Source organism: Cynocephalus volans, chromosome 9 (assembly GCF_027409185.1).
Source record: "Cynocephalus volans isolate mCynVol1 chromosome 9, mCynVol1.pri, whole genome shotgun sequence".
Taxonomy (NCBI): domain Eukaryota; kingdom Metazoa; phylum Chordata; class Mammalia; order Dermoptera; family Cynocephalidae; genus Cynocephalus; species Cynocephalus volans.
Window position 1 is genome coordinate 89,529,780 of NC_084468.1, and position 18,800 is coordinate 89,548,579.

Genomic DNA, 18,800 nt, shown 5'->3' on the forward strand with positions numbered 1-18,800 from the left:
CGCACACAGTATCCTTTCTGCTGGCCGCTAGCGTCTGCAGAGGTAAAAGGCCCAACGGCAGGGACCAGTTCAAACTTGAGATTCCAAGGTGGGCCTCGCTACCCTCCCGCTGCCCGGGCTCAGCAGCCCGCCTGGCGCGCACGTCACTCGCCAGCTGCCAATCGCCTCCTGGCAGGTCACCCCTCCTCCCAGGGCTCTCAGCCCCGCCCGCCGCGCGGTCCCAGGCCGCGAGCGCCCGCCGGCCGCTTCCGCTCTCGGCGCAGGCGCGGCAGCTCGGCCGGAGAGCGGAGGGGGCGCGGGAGAGGAGCGGACGCGGCTGGCCAGTATGGTGCTGGAGAGCGTGGCCCGCATCGTGAAGGTGCAGCTTCCCGCGTATCTTAAGCGGCTACCAGTCCCCGAGAGCATTACCGGGTTCGCGCGGCTCACAGGTAACCCCACCAGCCAGTCTCCATCCTTACCTGCTTCCCACGGGCGGGGGGAGGGGACACCGTGAAAAATCCTCGGTCCACGGGGCGGGGCGGAGCTTGGAGGGTGGCACGTGACCTCGTGACCCTGCGCGCTGAGGAAGGTGGGCGCGCGCTGGCGTAGCCGCTTCTCGGTGCCTGATGACCCGGGGCCCTTGTCCTCGTGGTTGTCTCCAGTGTCCTTCTGTGGCGACAGTCCAGGTTTTTGCACACAAGGTAATGAGTTGGAGCGGGCCAGTCTCTTCCATCTCCTGTCTTATTCGTCGCTCTCTGCAGCGTGCTTTATATTTTAAACCGAGGTAAATCATCGTTACCTAAAGCGCCATGTAACAGGCAGTCCTAGCTCTCGATTGGATTTTACCCTCAGCGTGTGGGTGGGAGTGAGTGTGGGGGAGAGAAATACACATATACACGTAACACGTATACGGCTGCTTTATTTAGTAAAGAAATTAGAAAATAACCTCCATTCCTACGGCGTATAGTTGACCTATATGGGGGCTTTTGAGGTCACCTCCTTTTTTTACGTTCCCGGGGCAATTGAGGTAATTTGAGTTGGAAGAAAAACACTTTAGCCAGAAAGTGTTCGAAAGCTGGTATGATGGGTCGAATCTTAGAAAATGAAATTTAATGAATATATGTAACCTTCATACTTAAGGTTCCTCCTTTACGAAAAGTTACCCATAACTCAGGATTTCACATTTAAGGGATGAAAATCTCCAGAATGCAGTCAACACTTGGAAAATTTTGTTGGGTTGTGAGCATTACAATATAAAGGGGTTGTTTGTTTACCAGACTCAAATGCCAAGTAGGATGATGAAGAAATCAGCAAATATTGAGCTCCTGTGTCCTAGATATCAGGGAATGCAAAAATGAATTTAGGTAATTCTGAAGTAAATAGAGTCGCTTAGCCTGGAGCATTCTAGAGATCTGTAATAGCTGACTTAAATTATAGCAATTGGAAGGCTGTCTGGTAGAAGAAAATAAGTTTTGTTCTATGTAGACCAAAAGGCAGAACAGGTACCAAATTATTGAAGGTTATTTGGAGGTTGATTTTCATTCCACTTGAAGGATGATTTTTAAAAAAATTTTTTTTAAATGGTTTCCTGTAAATAAATGTGGCGTGTTGGATGATAGCCCCTCTCAGAGACTTAAAAAAAAAACAACAAAGCAGACTCTGGCAGTGGGTGGACTTGGGGGAGGGGTAAATTAGATGACACTTAAATTGTTTTCCAAATCTAGAGATTCGTTGAATTATGGTTAGAAACAACTGCTCCTGTTAGCAAAGGGATTGTGAAATTTTTAACGTTTTTAGATGTTAAGGGGTTTACTAGAAAACGTGGGATTGAAGGCATGGTAACTGAATAGTAAACATAAAAAATAAATATCTAAAATCAGAAGCATCATAAAAGTAACAAAATGTGAAAACTGTTTCAAATCACTAAGTGTTTATGAACATCAAAATCTTTCAATCCTAACTAGTTCATTCTGATAGAATTGCAGCAATTATGTAAAATTTTGACTCCCCCCCTTTATTATTTCTTTTACTTAAGTACTTTACATAATTCAGTGTATTCCTTAATTTGTTCTATCAACTATGTAATCTTACTTTAGTCTAACATCATAATGGGCCCAACATTCCTCTACAGCTGGTAATTTGGAATCTTTTTTTTCATATTATAACAGTTCAGTAGTAAGTAGCTATATACCAGTTGTCATTTACCCCCCTTTACTTCTGAATGTAATCGGTAAAATTATACCAGGTCAGAAGGGTGTGATCATTTTGTGACATTTTTTCTTTTTTGCCAACTTACCTTCTTAATAATTTGCATAAATTATTGAGTTTTTAACAGTCAAGAAAGGAAAACATCTCTTTACTCTCACCCCAACCCAGGGTAACCTGAATTATATGTGTTGAGTCTGATGGTGGCTGCATTTATATTAGTTTCAATTTTCAAAGTATAAGGGAAGCAGATTAGAAAGTATGATACTGTATTTAATGGTTAGAAGATTTTAGAAGGGTGTTTTCTTTCCTTGAAAATCCCTACTGTCAACAAATATTTAATTCTTATTAAAGGCATTAAGGAACTCAACCAAAACCTTTTCCCTCTTAAATCAGTAATTTATGGTAACTTCCTCTTTAAAATTGTTAAATATTCAATGTGAGGGCTCGTTCTCAGAAATAATAACAACTCTGATAAATAATAGCATGTATTTTAACTTGTCCCATTTCAGTGTGTTTACAATTCTTGTTGTATTGCTTATTTGTTCAGGAAACATGAACATACTTGTAATAACTGCTTTATGGAAAAAAATGAGATAGTCTGTTTCGAATTGGAAAATAACAGTTGCAGGGTCTGTTTTGGAGTATTAGGAAGAAAATCTTCAACGGCCATTTTCCACTCTGAGCCTCCCCTTCAGAACAGATTATAATAGCTAATGACGTTTGGCTTTATTGAATGAGCTACTTGTGGAATCCATGTGTAGACTTCTGTTGAAATAAAAACCTGGAAGACAAGTTTTCAGCAATTAATTGTTTAAAATGTCTAGGAGACCAAAAAAATATTTTCATCTATGAAAATAAGAGCAAAATAAGTTACAGTTCACATTATTGTTGCCTTTATTTCCTTCCCAACTTAGATCTAGCTGGGGTTTTTTTTTGTTTTTTTGTTTTTTTGTCCTTTTTTGTGACCGCGCTCAGCCAGTGAGCGAACAGGCCATCCCTATATAGGATCCGAACCCGCGGCGGGAGCGCTTCTGCGCTCCCAGCGCCGCACTCTCCCGAGTGAGCCACGGGTCGGCCCACTAGCTGTTTTTTTAAAGCAATTGACACTCTCATGATGACTCTGCATTCTTAGAAAACACATGTAGATCCTTAATTACCAAACACTATTTTAAAACACACAATTCTTATCTATCAGAAACAATCTATGTTTGCTTATGTCACGTTTTCAAGAATGATTTTGCCTCTTGGAAGTGTAGTCTATTCTAATGCTTTGACGTTTAAAAAAGCTTTTGCTATCATAATATAAACTTTTAAAATAGAACAAAAACAAAAATCTTACCATCTGAAAGTCAGAAGGCAGTTTATTTCCAGATTTACAAGCTAGCTAGAAGATTTTACCCACTTAAACTAGTTTGCTTCTAAGAAACAAAACAAAACCCCAAACAACAAAAAAATTAGTTTGCTTCTTTGAAACATTAAAGGTTTTACTCTTAAAGACAAAGCGGTGTCTGAGACTTTAATAATGTATTTCCTAGTGTAATACAAACATGTCAGAGCTGACAGCTGTAAGGGCATCATTAGCTTTTATCCAGAAGGGGCCAGTTCTGAACTGAGAATTTAGAAATAGAACAGAGTTGAAAACATATCCACAAAAAGACTTGTGCAGCATGTTCACAGCAGCCTTATTTATAATAGCCCCCAAATTGAAAGCAACCCAAGTATCAACTACCAGGAGAATGAATAAAGAGAGCATGGTATATTTATAGAGTAGAATACTGCTCAGCAATGAAAAGGAATGAATTACTGATCTGTTAGATGAATCTCAAAAACTTTATGTTGAGTGGAAGAAACTTGGTTATAGAAATCAGTGCTGGAAGATGCAATGAGTTAAATGTGACTCCCAAAGTTTCGCATATTGGAAACTTAATCCCCATTGTAACAGTGTTGAGGGTGAGAAATCCTATTATGGTAACTGAAAGGTGGTCCTTTAAGAGATGATTAGATTGTGAGGATTGTACTCTTATGAATAGATTAATCCATTGATAGTTTAATGGGTTGTAGTGGGCATGGTTCTGATGGCTATAAAAGGAGAGCACATGAGGAGGTTAGCTCTCCTTTGCTCAGCCCATTCTCACCATGTGATACTCTGGTTGCCACCGGACCCTGCAGAGAGTTCCCACTAAGAAGGCCCTTACCCTTGTGGGCCTCCTGGACTGTGGACTTCCAGCCTCCAAACTGTAAGAAATAAATTTTGTTTTCTTATATATTACCCAGTTTCAGATTTTCTATTAGAAACAATAGAAACAGACTAATACAGGGGAAACGACTAGAAAGGGCCAGGAGAATCCTTTCTGGGGTGAAGCAAATATTTTACATATTTTTATGCAAATATTTTTACACATTTTCAGTATTTACTTGTCACAGCTAAGAGCTAAACACTTAAGATCTGTTTATTTTATTGTATGTAAATTATACCTCAATTTTTTAAAAAAAGGAACATACAGTGAGTTTTCTTAACAGGAAAACATAATCATTAAGTTCAAACTAAAGAGTCTCATTTATTAACATGTGAATAATATTTCTGAAGACTAAAGAATTTTATTTTAGAAAACCTTTTTTTTTTTTGAGAATTTGGAAAAATTTTTACATAGTTGTTATAAATTCTTTCTTTCCTTTCTCCCTTGTTAGACCTAGTTATGTAAAAGCCAGCATAATTAGGGATTATGCTAACCTTTGTGGAGAACAGTTTTTGTTTCATTTAAACATTTTCTTCCATATAGCTATTTTGTTATTTAAAATTCCTCAAGTTATCAAATACTTATTAAGCACCTACTATGGGCCAGGCAGTGTTCTAGATACAGGGACACTATTCTATTCATAATAGTGAATGGAATAGAGATTTGTAAATTGATTCATTTTATTAGTCCTTTGGTACTGAACACAGTTTATATTAGGGTTTAAGTGGTAATAGTGAAACCATCCGTTGAATATATTTTACTTTTCTACAGTTTTTGTTTTCTACAGTTGAGAAATAGAAATAATTTCTGTGCCTTAGCTATAAATGATAAATAAGAAAATGTTATAAAGTTAACAGCAACCAAGTTGCCAATATTATTTTTATGGCATCATTATATGTAACCTTTTGTGAATTTGGAAGGAAAAAAATCTTTCCTAGTTCCTTAGAATATAATTCCTCATTGAGATCTATGTGTGTCTATGTGTACTTTAAAAAATGTTTTTATAGTAAGTATTGTTTATATATCTTGATCAGAAATAGGGTGTCATAGCTATATAAAAGGTTGAATCTCCCTTCTTTTAAACCTAATTGTATTTCCCTAAGGAGACACTTTTAGCAGTATCTAAACTTTCAGAAATTTTTTGTTAAAATTGCTTGCTATTTAAGTTGCTTTGAAATGTTCTTTTCTGTCTAGATTTTGTTTCTTGGATGATGTCAGTTCTTTCATTCTACCTTCTTAGTCTTATTGTTTATCTTAGTAGTGGGACATAGAAATCAGTATGAATAGTAGGACCCTGCTCAGTATTAATAGCATAAGTGTGAAAGAGGGGGAAAAAATGATAGTATGTGTGGTCTGATTTTGTTTTTTTAAATTAGAAACATGATTTTTAAAAAATTAGAAACAGGAACTCTTCACTAAAAAGGAAGAAAGTCTATTGGAAGTGAAAAATTTTAATTAAGGGGAAAAAATTCAGAAAATTCAACCCTTTTACACTCAAGCGAGTAAACAAGATGCTGCTTAACTGGGTACTTTTTGTTTTACTTTTTTTCTTTTTTTCATTATTTAATTTTAACTGGGTACTTTTTTAATGGATTGAATGTTGAGGTCACCTAGTTCCATCTATGTGACTTAACTATAGCCAAAAATGCATTTGTCTTCAACCTTTAATCTTCTCTCAGACTTTCATCTTCTCATCCTGGCTTGTCTCCTAAAACCCTTGATAATTCTCATAGAGGCACCTCCTTGCCCTCAGTGAAAACAAAGCTCTTCCTGAGAAAACCATGTCACCTGTAGCTCTCAGTGGTATCTTTTCTCTCTCCTTCCTTGTCTTTCTGAGATGGAGGGAGCAGAGACAGTTGGCATCTTTCAGGCTCTGCACAGCTACCTCCACACTTGAACTGTTTCACCCTTCCACCCCCTTTCAGAGAAGGTTACATCTTCCCTTGAAGCTTCTGCCATTCATCAGTATTAATCCCCCCCCCCACTTACTTTTGGCTGTTATCTGTTGACCTTTAGTCTCTCCCCTGCATTCTTTAAGGATGTTGGCACCTATTATTTTTCCTTTTTTCTCTTTTGCAATACAGCACTGTCTCTTCCTGCTTAAAGCTGCCCTTCTTATTTACTTTTGGCATGGGGGTGTTTTTGTTTTTATTAGAGACTAATACCTCCATCCATCCATATAATGAAACCAGAAATCTGGAAATTATGAAGGAGCTTCAACTTCTTCTGTTTATCTCATGCCCCATACGTAATCAATCACCAAAGCCTATTGATTTTACTATACTGGAGTTAGTGGTTCTTAAATTTTGACGGGGTGGGGGATGATCACACATTTACTCTGAGATCTTAGTGAAAGCTGTGGACTTTCCCTAAAGGAACTTTAGGGAATCCCAGTAGAGACGATTTCTCACATTTGTCTTCTATGCTCTGCCTTAACAGCCACTGGCTTAGTTTAATTATTTTCTTCTGGGCCCTTTCAGTGTGTTTCCAACAGGTTGTATTGCTTCTTGTTCTCCCACCACCAGCCCTCTCTGCTCTTCTTGATGGCCCTCCTCTAATCCATCTTCCATTTGATACCAGAGTGATATCATAAATGAACAATTTTCCAGTTACATTAATGTTTAAATATTTCAGTGGTTTCCTATTGTACACAGGGTAGATTGCTACCTACCTGTTGCATATCAGAGCTTTTCATCATATGGCACCTGCTCACTTCTACAGTCCCTTCTCCTCTTTCATTATATTCCAGCAATACCATGGTGCTTAGTTTCCCACACCTTTCATGTATGTCATATCTCTGTGCCTTTGACTGTGCTGTTTCCTCTGCATAGAATGCACCTCTTCCTCATCTGCCTGTGAACTCCTGTACTCTTATTCATCTTTCAGAAACCCATTTATGTGTCAAACCCTGTAAAGTGTTTGCTCATCTCAGCAAAGAGTTAGTCACTTCTTCCTCCGCATTGCTTATATATGATTGCCCATGCTACACAGTACTTTAATTGTTTTTATAGGTCTGTATCTCATACTAGATGAAAAGCTCTTTTGTGTCTTATAATTTCTGTATCTTCAATACCTGTCATATCATGTGACATGTGTCAGTAAGGTTTTGGAGAGTGCTGAAAGTTTTTTTCTTTAATATTTTAAAAAGTCTTCCTGTATTTTACCTTACACAATTATCATTCATAAGCCATGAAGAAAGGCAAACAAGTCCAGGCCTTGTAGGAGTTATCTCACAAATAGCAGTTTAATGGAGTAAAAACTTAATTCAGCTAAACTTTATTGAAGTCTTTGTTTATGGAAGTCTCTGTGAAAGGGTAGGTAGTTAGGAATCATTTTGTGCAGTGAGAGAGGAGACATATTTACATAACTGTGGCCTCAAGGCAGAATGCATTAATAGCTTCCTTTTGAATAGTGTTCTGTATTTTTTGCTTAGTGGTTTCCTACTTCATTCATTTGTTCTCCCAACAATCCTATGAAGTTAGAAGATTCTTTGCATGTACATGTCTCTGTGCCATAAAAGTTCTACTCTCAAGTTTTTTAGCTCCTAGCCTCTCCTCATTCTTTAGGTCTTGGCTTAAAGGTCCTTGTTTAAGAAACCTTCTCTAACCCCCTTACCTAAATTTGCAGTCAGCCTACTGCTATGCCTCCAGGTTAGTCTCTTTTTCTCTTATGTCATCCTCTTTATTTTCTTTATAGCTTTTACTATAGTCTGTGATTATTTTGTTTATTTGTTTGCATTTTTATTGTCTGTCTCCACTTCTAAAATGTATACCCTAGGAGAGCAGGGATCTTATTCAACTATCAGCCTGTATCCCCATCTCTTCATGCAATGTGTGGATTGTGGTGGATACTCAGTAAATATTGTTGACGAATGAATGATTGCTATCCCTTTTTTACAGACAAAAGAAACCTGACTCCAAGTACATGAAAATCTGGATTTATACCACAGATAAACTGTGAATTAGTTATTTATTGAAATCTTGCTCTGTGCAAGGCACTGTATTAAGCACTGGGTACATAGAGACAAATAAGACAGCTGCTGCACTTGCATTAGCACAGTATCTCTTCACAGTAGGTACTTAATTATATAGTAAAAATTTAGTAATTTTGTAGTAACTAATAATATAATAAAAATTGAAAAATTGTTTAACAGTAGGAAATGATCAGATTTTTTATTCAAAAATGTTTATTAAGCACTTAAATTAATGATAAAAATCAGAAAGGGGGGATTGACATGAACAAACTTTCTGGGGTGATAGAAATAACTTACATTTTGTTTTAGGTGGTGTTTGTAGGTTCATATAGTTTCAAAACTCATCAAATTGAATGCTTAACACAAAGCTCAACAAACTGAACTGTCAATTATGCTTCAATAAAAAGAAAATGAAAAACTTGAGCCTGGCATTATTTAGGCACTGAGAATATAGTGGGGCCAAAATAAGGTCCCTGCTGTTATGGATCTTATATTATGATTGAAGGACCGAATAGGTGGAGGCACTCATTAAAATTCATGTTTTCAAATAATACTAAAGAATTGGGAAAATGGTGTAATAATCTGATATACTATTAAGTGAAAAGGTAAGCTATAGACTATATATACAATGTGTTTTCATTTTTTTAAAGCAGTTACAAGCATATATATTTATACACTAAAAAAGACAATAGAAATATACCAAAATGTTACCAACTCTTGGTGGTAGGATTATAAGTAACTTTGTTTTATTTTTTTATAATTTAAAAAATTTAAAAATCTTTGCACAATAAATGTTACTTTTATAATCCTAAAACATAAAAATTTAAAATATGCTGTGTAAAATATACGTTATCTTAAATATTTTGTACATTATTTACAATTAGTAGGTGTCTTTGTTTTCTGTTGCTTATACCAGAATACCTACAACTGAGTAATTAATAAAGAAAAGAGGTTTATTTCTTACAGTTCTGGAGGCTGGGAGGGTTGGGGGGACACATACGGTGATGGTCTTCTTGCTGGTGGAGACTCCCTGCAGAGTCGTGAGGTGGCACAGGGCATCACATGGTGAGGAGGCTAGCGCATACTAGCCCAGGTCTCTCCTCTTCTTATAAAGCCAAAAGTTTACTCCCATGATATGATAACTCTTTATTCCATTAATCCATGAGTCCATGAATGGATTAGTCCATTTATGAGGACAGACCCCTTATAATCTAAACACCTTTTATAGGCCCCACCTTTCAAATACCATAGTTAGATTTTCCACCCTTTTAATACTGTTACAGTGGAGATTAAGTTTCAGCCTGAGTTTGGAAGGGAACAGACATTCAAACCATACCATTAGGTAATGTTTTCCCCTTCAAATTATCTAAGGTATCTGTAACAGTTCAACATACATCAAACAGGTTCATAGGAAATATTAAAGTTTTTAAAAAATTTCTTGTTTGATTCTTGTATATTTTATATTTTTTCACAAAAAATCAGCCTTAATAAATATACTTAAAGTGATTTGAATTGAGCTTCACAGGCTATAGTATTTTCATTTATAAAGCTTTTCTGTGGTGAAATTGTAGTTGATCATCTTTAAAAAGTAGACTGTACTAAGACTGTTTTATAAGTTATTTCTTTATTGTAGGAGATAATAGTATCTCTCATTATTGTGTTATTTTAAAGTAGTGTTGTACAAAAGAATTAGCTGTTAAAAAACATTTTCTGAAGTAGATTTTAAAACAGTATTAATTAATTTGTTCCTTGAGATTTGTGGGTTAAGAAAGGATATGCTAAATTTAAAAGTCTAAAGTAAGGTTTTCATTTTTTACATTCTCAGTTATTTTCTTTTTGACAGTTTAACCTCTTGTGACTTTATTGTAATATGTAGAATAATACTTAAGTTATTCAACATTCAACAAACATTTATTGAATGTCTGCTATTTGAATATGTTTATTGGATGTTGGGGCCAATTGTAACCTAAGACATTCATTGCCTGATCTAGAAGATAAATGTAAATGAAAATTATAGAAAAATGTGGTGAGTGAGAAAGGGACTGACAATTTGTGCTCTCCATTCATTCATGAGCAAGTCACTCATTAAACGTTTGTGAGGCATCTCATCTACTTTGTGCCAGGAAGAGAAGAACACAGCATCTTTCTTCACAGACTTATGGAGGAGACAACTTTAGAAACAAATAACAGTAATGTGATAACAGAACATGAGGAAAGGGGCTTGGAATCATAGGAAGAAGTGATTAATTCTGCTTAGTGAAATCAAGGAAGACTTCTGGAGGAGATATTTGACTGTAGTCTTGAAGGGTTCATACAAATTAGATAAACCAGAGGTAGAAAGGCATTGCACATGGAAGGAACTGCATATGCAAAGAATACAGGAAGGTTCCTATTAGGCAGTAGCTTTGGCTGGCTTCAGGTAAATGAGGATGTTGGATACTGTACATGTGGGAGCTGAAGCTGGAAAAGCAGCCTTGCCATGCTATGGCGATGATTCTTTATAGAACCAATGATGTATAGCAGCACTATTCAAAAAACTTTGTAGTGATGGAAATATTCTCTGTGCTGTTGAATACAGTAGCTACTAGCCACATGTGGCTGGCTATTGAGCCCCTGAAAGGTGACCTGTGTGTCTTAGAAACTGAATTTTAAATTTTACTTAATTTTAATTTATTTACATGTAAGTAGTCATGTGTGTATTAATCATGTTTTTTATTTTATGTATTTTATGATGCTTTGACATCCTGGGGGCCTTGCAGGCTATGGAGAGATTGCCCATCCAAGGGCTAGCTAGTTTAATTCCTAGAGCTGTTAAACAACTTGCCTATGAGCATGCTTTTCTTTTTTTTTTTTTAAAAAAAAGGATGACCGGTAAGGGGATCTTAACCCTTAACTTGGTGTTGTGAGCACCACGCTCTCCCAAGTGAGCTAACCGGCCATCTGTTTATAGGGATGTGAACCTGTGGCCTTGGTGATATCAGCACCACACTCTCCCAAGTGAGCCACAGGCCGGCCCTGAGCATGCTTTTCATGTACAAACTAACCAAGCCAAAGCCCATACCCCCAACCACTTCTTTTATCTAACTGTCATGTACCAAGCCAATATTTTCCCTGCCCTAAATCACCCCAGGGGCCACTCCTACAGCCCAGAGCCCACTCCCTACAGCCCAGAGCCCAGTGAAATTATTCAAGCTAGCCAGTCCTAAACTGTTTACCCTACCCTGCTTTGCCTTTTACACGGAAACCACAATAAAGACTTATGCCCCTGCTTTCCATTCACCTCTTCCTCCTGACTAACCCTGGTACTTGCTGGTCTGGCCCTGCCTGGCCCTGCCTGGCATGGCATGCTCCCTTCTCTCGGAATCTGTAAGCAAACTTTTCTTTCAAGGCAGTTGTCTACATGTTTGTCATCCTATCATTTCTCATTAAAAGAAAATCTTTCTGTACTGGCCAGCCGCTAAAAAGAAAAAAGAAAATCTTGGATACAAATCAAAACAATGTGACTAGTGGCTACCATTTTAGATAGAACAGATTTAAAAACAATTTTGTGTCATCTACAGAACTTTAATTCATTCAAAGACTCTATCTGGAGCGTCTTTACTTTGGTTATGAGGATGTAGCACCTAACATGATAAAATCCTTACCCTTACAGAGCTTCCTTCTGGTGACTAAATGATTATATCCCCAAACATTTCTACCATATAACATTGTCACACTGATTTAGCAAAACATTTTTTCCAAGGGGTTGCTACTAATTCCTCACCAATCTCTGTAATCTTTTAATGTAAGCTACCACTTATTGTATATCGTCTCTGTGCCAGCCACTCTTATAGGTGCTATACATGTGGTATATAAATAGGTTGTTTCATTTAATCTCTTTGGCATGGTGTTATATCAAAAATAATTTCATTTTGGAAGTGTTGATATTAAGTGAGTCTTTCAGTAGTTAATAAGAACAATTATCTCTTGAGAATAGTTTTACTAAGAGAGTAAAACTCTCTTTATGGTGATTGACAACAGGCTTTGGACTTTGTACTGGACTAAACCTGCTTAAGTTGCAGTTTACCCACATGTAAAATGGGAATAATAATGTTACCTACCAAATACAGTTGTTTAAGCAAACACTGCGTTATATGAGAGAGTACAGTTCTACTCTTAGCATAGTCTATTCATTTGTCATTAATATTTATTAGCATGCCTTAGCACATAATCTCCTGTTTTTCTCTTTTCTCAACTAAGCTATTTCTGCATAGTGCCTAGCAAGTTGTCATGTAGGCACTCAGTGAAGAAAGTTAAATGGTAACTCTTTAAGAGCAGAAAGGATTCCCTTCAGAGCCCAGGAGAAGCAAGGCACTAGCAGATATTTGATAAATGTGTGCTGAAATGTTTATCTTGGTTTCCTACTGTACTTATCTCCACAGGCATAGCGACCATTTCATTTATATCACTTATGTTCCCTGTCCTCTTAAAACAGGCTGGGTACTCCAAAAGGCATTCATTGAATGCTTATGTAATGAAATGTATCTTAAAATGAGAACATTGAGTATATGAAAGTTTCAATTAGTTTTTAAAAATTGTAGCTTTACATAACATTTCAGTGTTCTTTAGGGACAGTTACCAAAAACAAGTAAATTAGAGCATTGAAGACATGTTGTGTCTGAAATTATAAATCAGTGATAAAAATTTTATGAATATTCTGTTGTATGATTTTAGTCATAGTATTAAGGAGAAAAGAGTGAAAATGTTTTCTCAACGTAAAATATATCACACATTGTATTTTGTTTATAATTACGGTGGTTGTAATTCCTAAGATAAAAGTAGAAACACAAATATACTTAATAGAGACAGTGAAATAGGATATTTGAAATAGGACCTATTTCTGAAAATTTAGGTCTCCAGTTTCATAAGTCTCAAGTTAGCCCATAAATAAAATAAGGTGGTCCTATGTGTAGAGCTGGCTTATTCAGTTTTACAGATAAGTTAAATGAGAAATTAATGTGAGAATAAGCTCAAAGATGAAACCAGACATGCTACTTTGAGTTATTTTACAAGAGCATTGCAGATTCTAACAAATCTGTTCATGTTTAGTTTCAGAATGGCTTCGGTTATTGCCTTTCCTTGGTGTACTTGCACTACTTGGCTACCTTGCAGTTCGTCCATTCCTCCCGAAGAAAAAGCAACAGAAGGATAGCTTGATTAATCTTAAAATACAAAAGGAAAATCCAAAAGTGGTGAATGAAATAAACATTGAAGATCTGTGTCTTACTAAAGCAGCTTATTGTAGGTGTTGGCGTTCTAAGACGGTAAGATGTCCATTTACACGTACACTAAAAAATTTGTGGAGTTAGAATTGTTTTGCTTCTTAAATCCCCAGTTTTGTGGTTTTTGAGATGAGAGGTTTTTCCATAGTATTCAGTATTGAAAGTCCATATTCCTAAATTAAAGATTGCTTTTTTTTTTTTTGCGGCTGGCCAGCTTGGAGATCCAAACCCCCAACCTTGGAGTTAACAGTACTGTGCACTAATTGTGTGAGCTAACTGGCCAGCCTTAAAGTTTGCTTTTTATGACCGATCCTACCCTACATTAGAAAAGTTAGAGCAACAAAGGAAGAACAGAAATCTGATGCTTTCACAATGCGCTCAGCATTTGTCTAGAGTAACATATATTTTACTTATTTTTTGAGAGGAGACATAGGGTTTAGTGGAAAAGAACTTAAGCTTTGGAGTCTGAATAGTGTTCAGTTGTGATGCTTATCATATTATGACATCTGTTGGGCAATTTATTTAATTTTTAATTTCTGATCTTCGGGGGGGGTTGTTTTTTTTTTTTAATCTGATACTATATCAACATCACAGACATTTTTTAAGATCTGGTGAGATGATATATGTAAAATGCCTTACATAGTGTGGACTAGTAAATGGTACCTGTAATTAACAAATGATTTTTAATGTGGAAAGGGAGAGTTTGAAGTGATGAGTACTACTATAAGTAAACGAAATCTGTTTTCTTGTACTACTTTGATCATAGGTTATTTGAGGTTTTAAGGACAGTGTTGTTTATCACCGCATCCTTTGTACTAGCAAAATTTTAGAAACTAAATATCTGATAATAGGGGAATGATTGAAGTATAGTATAATATAAATGATGGGATATTGGGAAGCCATTACAAACCATGTTTTTGACGGATATTTAATGATATGATATCCTGATACAATACAAGAAAAGTATATTACACTGTGATCCCAATTTTGTTGAAAAAAATGAATACACTCAGTAAATGCAAAGAAAAAAATATAACAAATTGTTAATTATTGTTACTCATGTCTGGGTGGATTATGAGTGAATATTTTAAAATATATTTTGAAATTTTTTGGAAAATTTTACAATATACATGAGTATTATAATAAGAAAATATTATAATTTATTTTTAATTTAAATTCCATTCTTTTAAAATTTAAACAAATGAGTTCAAAGTTAGAGCTCTAAAGAGACCAGGAACTTATTTTGATTACTTGTTAAACTTATTTTAGTCACTCATATGTAGTCATCCAAAGGTTTTTATTTAAAATCTAAACCAGGTAATGAATTAACTACTTAAATTGTTAGATTTGCTGTGGTATAGGAATGTGGTTGGATTAAATGTCTATATTACTCAGGAAAGCTATCTGATTTTCTTTTTTTTTAAAGCAGTGATGTGATTTCTTCATGAGAGCATTTCACAAATATTTCTACTTAATTATATTTTTTAAATAACATTTGTAATTCTTTTTTCCTTTTAGTTTCCTGCTTGTGATGGCTCACATAATAAACACAATGAATTGACAGGAGATAATGTGGGTCCGCTAATACTGAAGAAGAAAGAAGTATAATAGTAATGAATTAGGATTGAATTCAATCGTGTGTTGTAAAATCTTATAACAGTATTTTCTCATTCTTTGTGTATAGAAAATCTTTGAAATGGTGGTCTTAATTATTGCTACTGGTTGAATAATTATTTCTGCCAATTTATTTTCTTGCTACACAACTGTTTATATTTGATACTTTGTATATTCAGAGTCATTTGTGTACAAATTAGTCAACCTTCTCATTCTGACTTCAAAGAATTAATGTATCTTCCAACAATAAAATCAGCAATTCTGATTTTAATTAATTGAGAAAAATCTAAATTTTAGCATGGGTCCAAAGCTATTTCAATATTTTCATCACATTCTGCACTTTAAAATTTTTCCCTACACTGTTAAATATATTATTTTTCATGTCGCTTTTGTTTTGATCATTTGAAGTATTTTTTTCCCCATTTGACCTTCCACACTCCATTGTGTTTAGATGAATTAAGACAAATATTACCACTGAGAATAACTTGAGTTTTCACAGAGATAAACTCTGCTTTATAGAGATTGTTGTCTAATTAAAATCAATATCTCAATTTCAGAAAAGATGTAAACTGGATAGAAAAAGTTCCAACTAGGAACAGTTATTTACATTATAAAAGATTTGTTTACTTTACAAAAGGCTTGTTTGTGTCTGTTCCACATGTGTGTTGTGTGTGCACGTTTGTGTGTGTGTATATTAAGCTATTTGACTAATGATAGCTGGGATGGGGTGGCAAGAACACTGACAGCTAAACTCTTAGGCTGCTGCAATTAGAAATAAACATGAAGTATATGTGAATCACATTAAAATGATAAATAGTCCAGTGTTCAAATTTGTGTTTATGTGAACATTTTTCTCTTTTAACAATATAAACCATTAAGACAAAATACAAAAAAGTTTGCGAAATAAACCTACTGGGGAATCTTTAAAATGTTTGTAAGTTTTTACCCTACTATTAAGAGTCTTCTTAGTTTCATATTATAGTACTCGTATTAATAGCTGTCCTTAAGTCTGTCTATTAAAGGTACAGTCCATTCAGTTCACTATGCTTTCTTTTTATATGAAAAAGCTCCAGGAGGCAGACATATTTAATCCTTCTTCCAATAATAAAGCTCATAGTTATTGAGCACTTATATGTATCAGACACTACACTAAATATGACACTTGGATTTTTAATTCTTACTTGTAATGTCAATAGGTTCTATTGTGTGATCTTAACTTTTTCGTGACCAACAGCAGGAATTGTAAAGTTAATGTTAGAACTGTGGTCTGTGGTTTTCAAGACCTTTTACAAGGTGTATGTCCAAAGTTGTTGCTCTTCCCTCTCCCCACCTGTCAGTGGGGGAGAAATACAACCTTGCTCTCACTTCTTTGGCTTTGGATATTTTTCTGAAACCTTTTCTTCAACATCCTTAAGGGGCTTTATTGTCAGATTAATCAATTATTTGTCCACAGTTGGCCACAAGACTTTGGAAAAATCCTTCTCACCAAAAGTTTGGATATCCTGGTCTGTGGTCAAGAAATGGTTTTCTTTTTGTAAAAGAATTGACTGCAACTCACAGCAACATGTTTTTATACATGCTCTAGTGGTTCCCATACTTAGATGTCTTAGAAGGTAAATTTACTAAAAACATGGAAACTAAAACAAAACGATCAACTTTTAATTTTGTCAAATAGCAACACTTAAAATATAGGAAATGAATTCTCTCATAAAAGGTAATTTTAATATCCCCTAATTAAGATGGTTATGCTCTTAGAATAAAGGGCTTTTTCTCCCACATTTTCATTGGAGATAAGATAAAGAGCTATGCCCAAGTATTTTTCCATCTATACAAATTTTTCACAAGCCTGAAGCTGGTAGCAGGCTGTTATTTTAATAACTCCTTTGCATAAGCACTATTGTCAGTTGCCATCACTTGTAAATTCACAGAATAGTATCATGTCTACCTTAAAAAATATACATCTAATAGCCAAATGCATCTGAATTGATACAATAGAGGTAACTTAGCTCTTGAAATATATGTCTTGGGTTTCTAGAGCCTTCAAGACAGCCCTGTTGTTGCTATGTTACATTATGAATGTTTTGAGGGCTGCTGCTGCTGTATACCTAGGGAACTACTCATGCCTTACTCAGCAAATGAGCACCACCATCATATAAATTCAGGTATGCAAAAGTGTTAGCAGGCTTGTAGTATTAATGATTCATTCATATGAGTAATTAAACAAGTTGCGTTATGAAAAGCACTTTACGATTCAGCTTTAAGTTTAATGCCTCGTGATGATTCATTAAATTGCTTTTGTATTTTGTAACCTAATTTGTTAATAAGTTTATTGGAAGCCAATTAAGCCAGCTGCTGATCTATATAGTTCTACCTTCCTCACTGTGATTCCATAGCCTTCCATTAGAAATGTTCTCTGTTCCTTTACAGAGAGAGTTTTAAAACTCCAGGCTTAACAGGGTTCTTAAGAAATTGTGGTGGATATTTTATTTGATACCTCCCAGAAACATCTAACTAATTGCATTTCACCGATTTAGAATTCAGTTTTGGCAGCATTCACCAGCCTGGAGAAGACCTCGAGAGATGTTACTAGTGCTGGTATTTTATTCAGAAGTCAGTGCTTCAGGTCCTCATCCTCAGAGTCTACTTATTCTTACTTCACATCGAATTCTAACAAGTTTGGTTATCTGATTTCTGCCCCTGAACAAATCACCTATTGAAAGGGTCCTGCTATAGATAGGTAAACAAAATGTGACAGACCAAAAAAATAAAGTGAACATTAAAAGCGTAGCAACTTGAGACGATTTAATATAGGATCCTGTGCACCAGTCTCTGAGTATATCACTGTGATAAAATTATACAAATGATAGTGATGAATTTGAATTGAGATAAGTAGTATGTGGTGTTTAAGAAAGCATGGTATGTGTTACATTCAGTTATAGCAATTTCCACTTTAAATAGTTGAAAGCTTAGTGCTTAACATAGTATATCCAGGTGGAAAATTTATGCAGAAAATACCTTGACTCATTCCTTGATATTTGGTGGTTTTATCACAGAAAGTTTTTCCATTTACTTGAAATGTTTTTCAAGCTTAATGACTAATTTACTCCATAATTTAATTTGTTAAAGAAGGAGAGAAACTAAAGCAGGAGCAATTTAAACCACACAAATCATGTTAGATGACCTCCTCCACTTTAGGGAGGATTAAAAATCATGTTTAGAAATGTGAGCCACAGTTCTGTGACTGCCTCAGTGCCTTGCTGGCCATGTAGTCCATTTGCCCCACACAAGTTGGATTGTAGAAGACACACATAGCTGTTTTGTTCTGTTTTGGTTTTTTAACTGTGCTGAATCATCTGAAGTTGTGCTTTAGTTTGTCATAATAGTGTTTTACTGGAAGCTTACTTTATTTTATCATGTTCAGTAAGTCAACTAGTTTTAACTTCTGCAGAAATCCAGTTTAGTAAAGTTATGTAACAAGCATTTTAATGTTATAAGTATACACTTCATATTATTATTGTTTTGTGCAAT

General features: G+C 35.5%; 1 protein-coding gene across 1 annotated transcript; it reads left to right on the top strand.

The window, feature by feature from the left end:
* The first annotated feature begins 227 nt into the window (after window positions 1-227).
* Window positions 228-16,636, top strand: CISD2 (CDGSH iron sulfur domain 2). The gene is made up of 3 exons (XM_063108108.1): window positions 228-428; window positions 13,486-13,700; window positions 15,177-16,636. Exons 1-3 carry the CDS (start codon window positions 326-328, stop codon window positions 15,264-15,266), a joined length of 408 nt encoding a protein of 135 aa, XP_062964178.1. The 5' UTR covers window positions 228-325; the 3' UTR covers window positions 15,267-16,636.
* The last annotated feature ends 2,164 nt before the right edge of the window (window positions 16,637-18,800 follow it).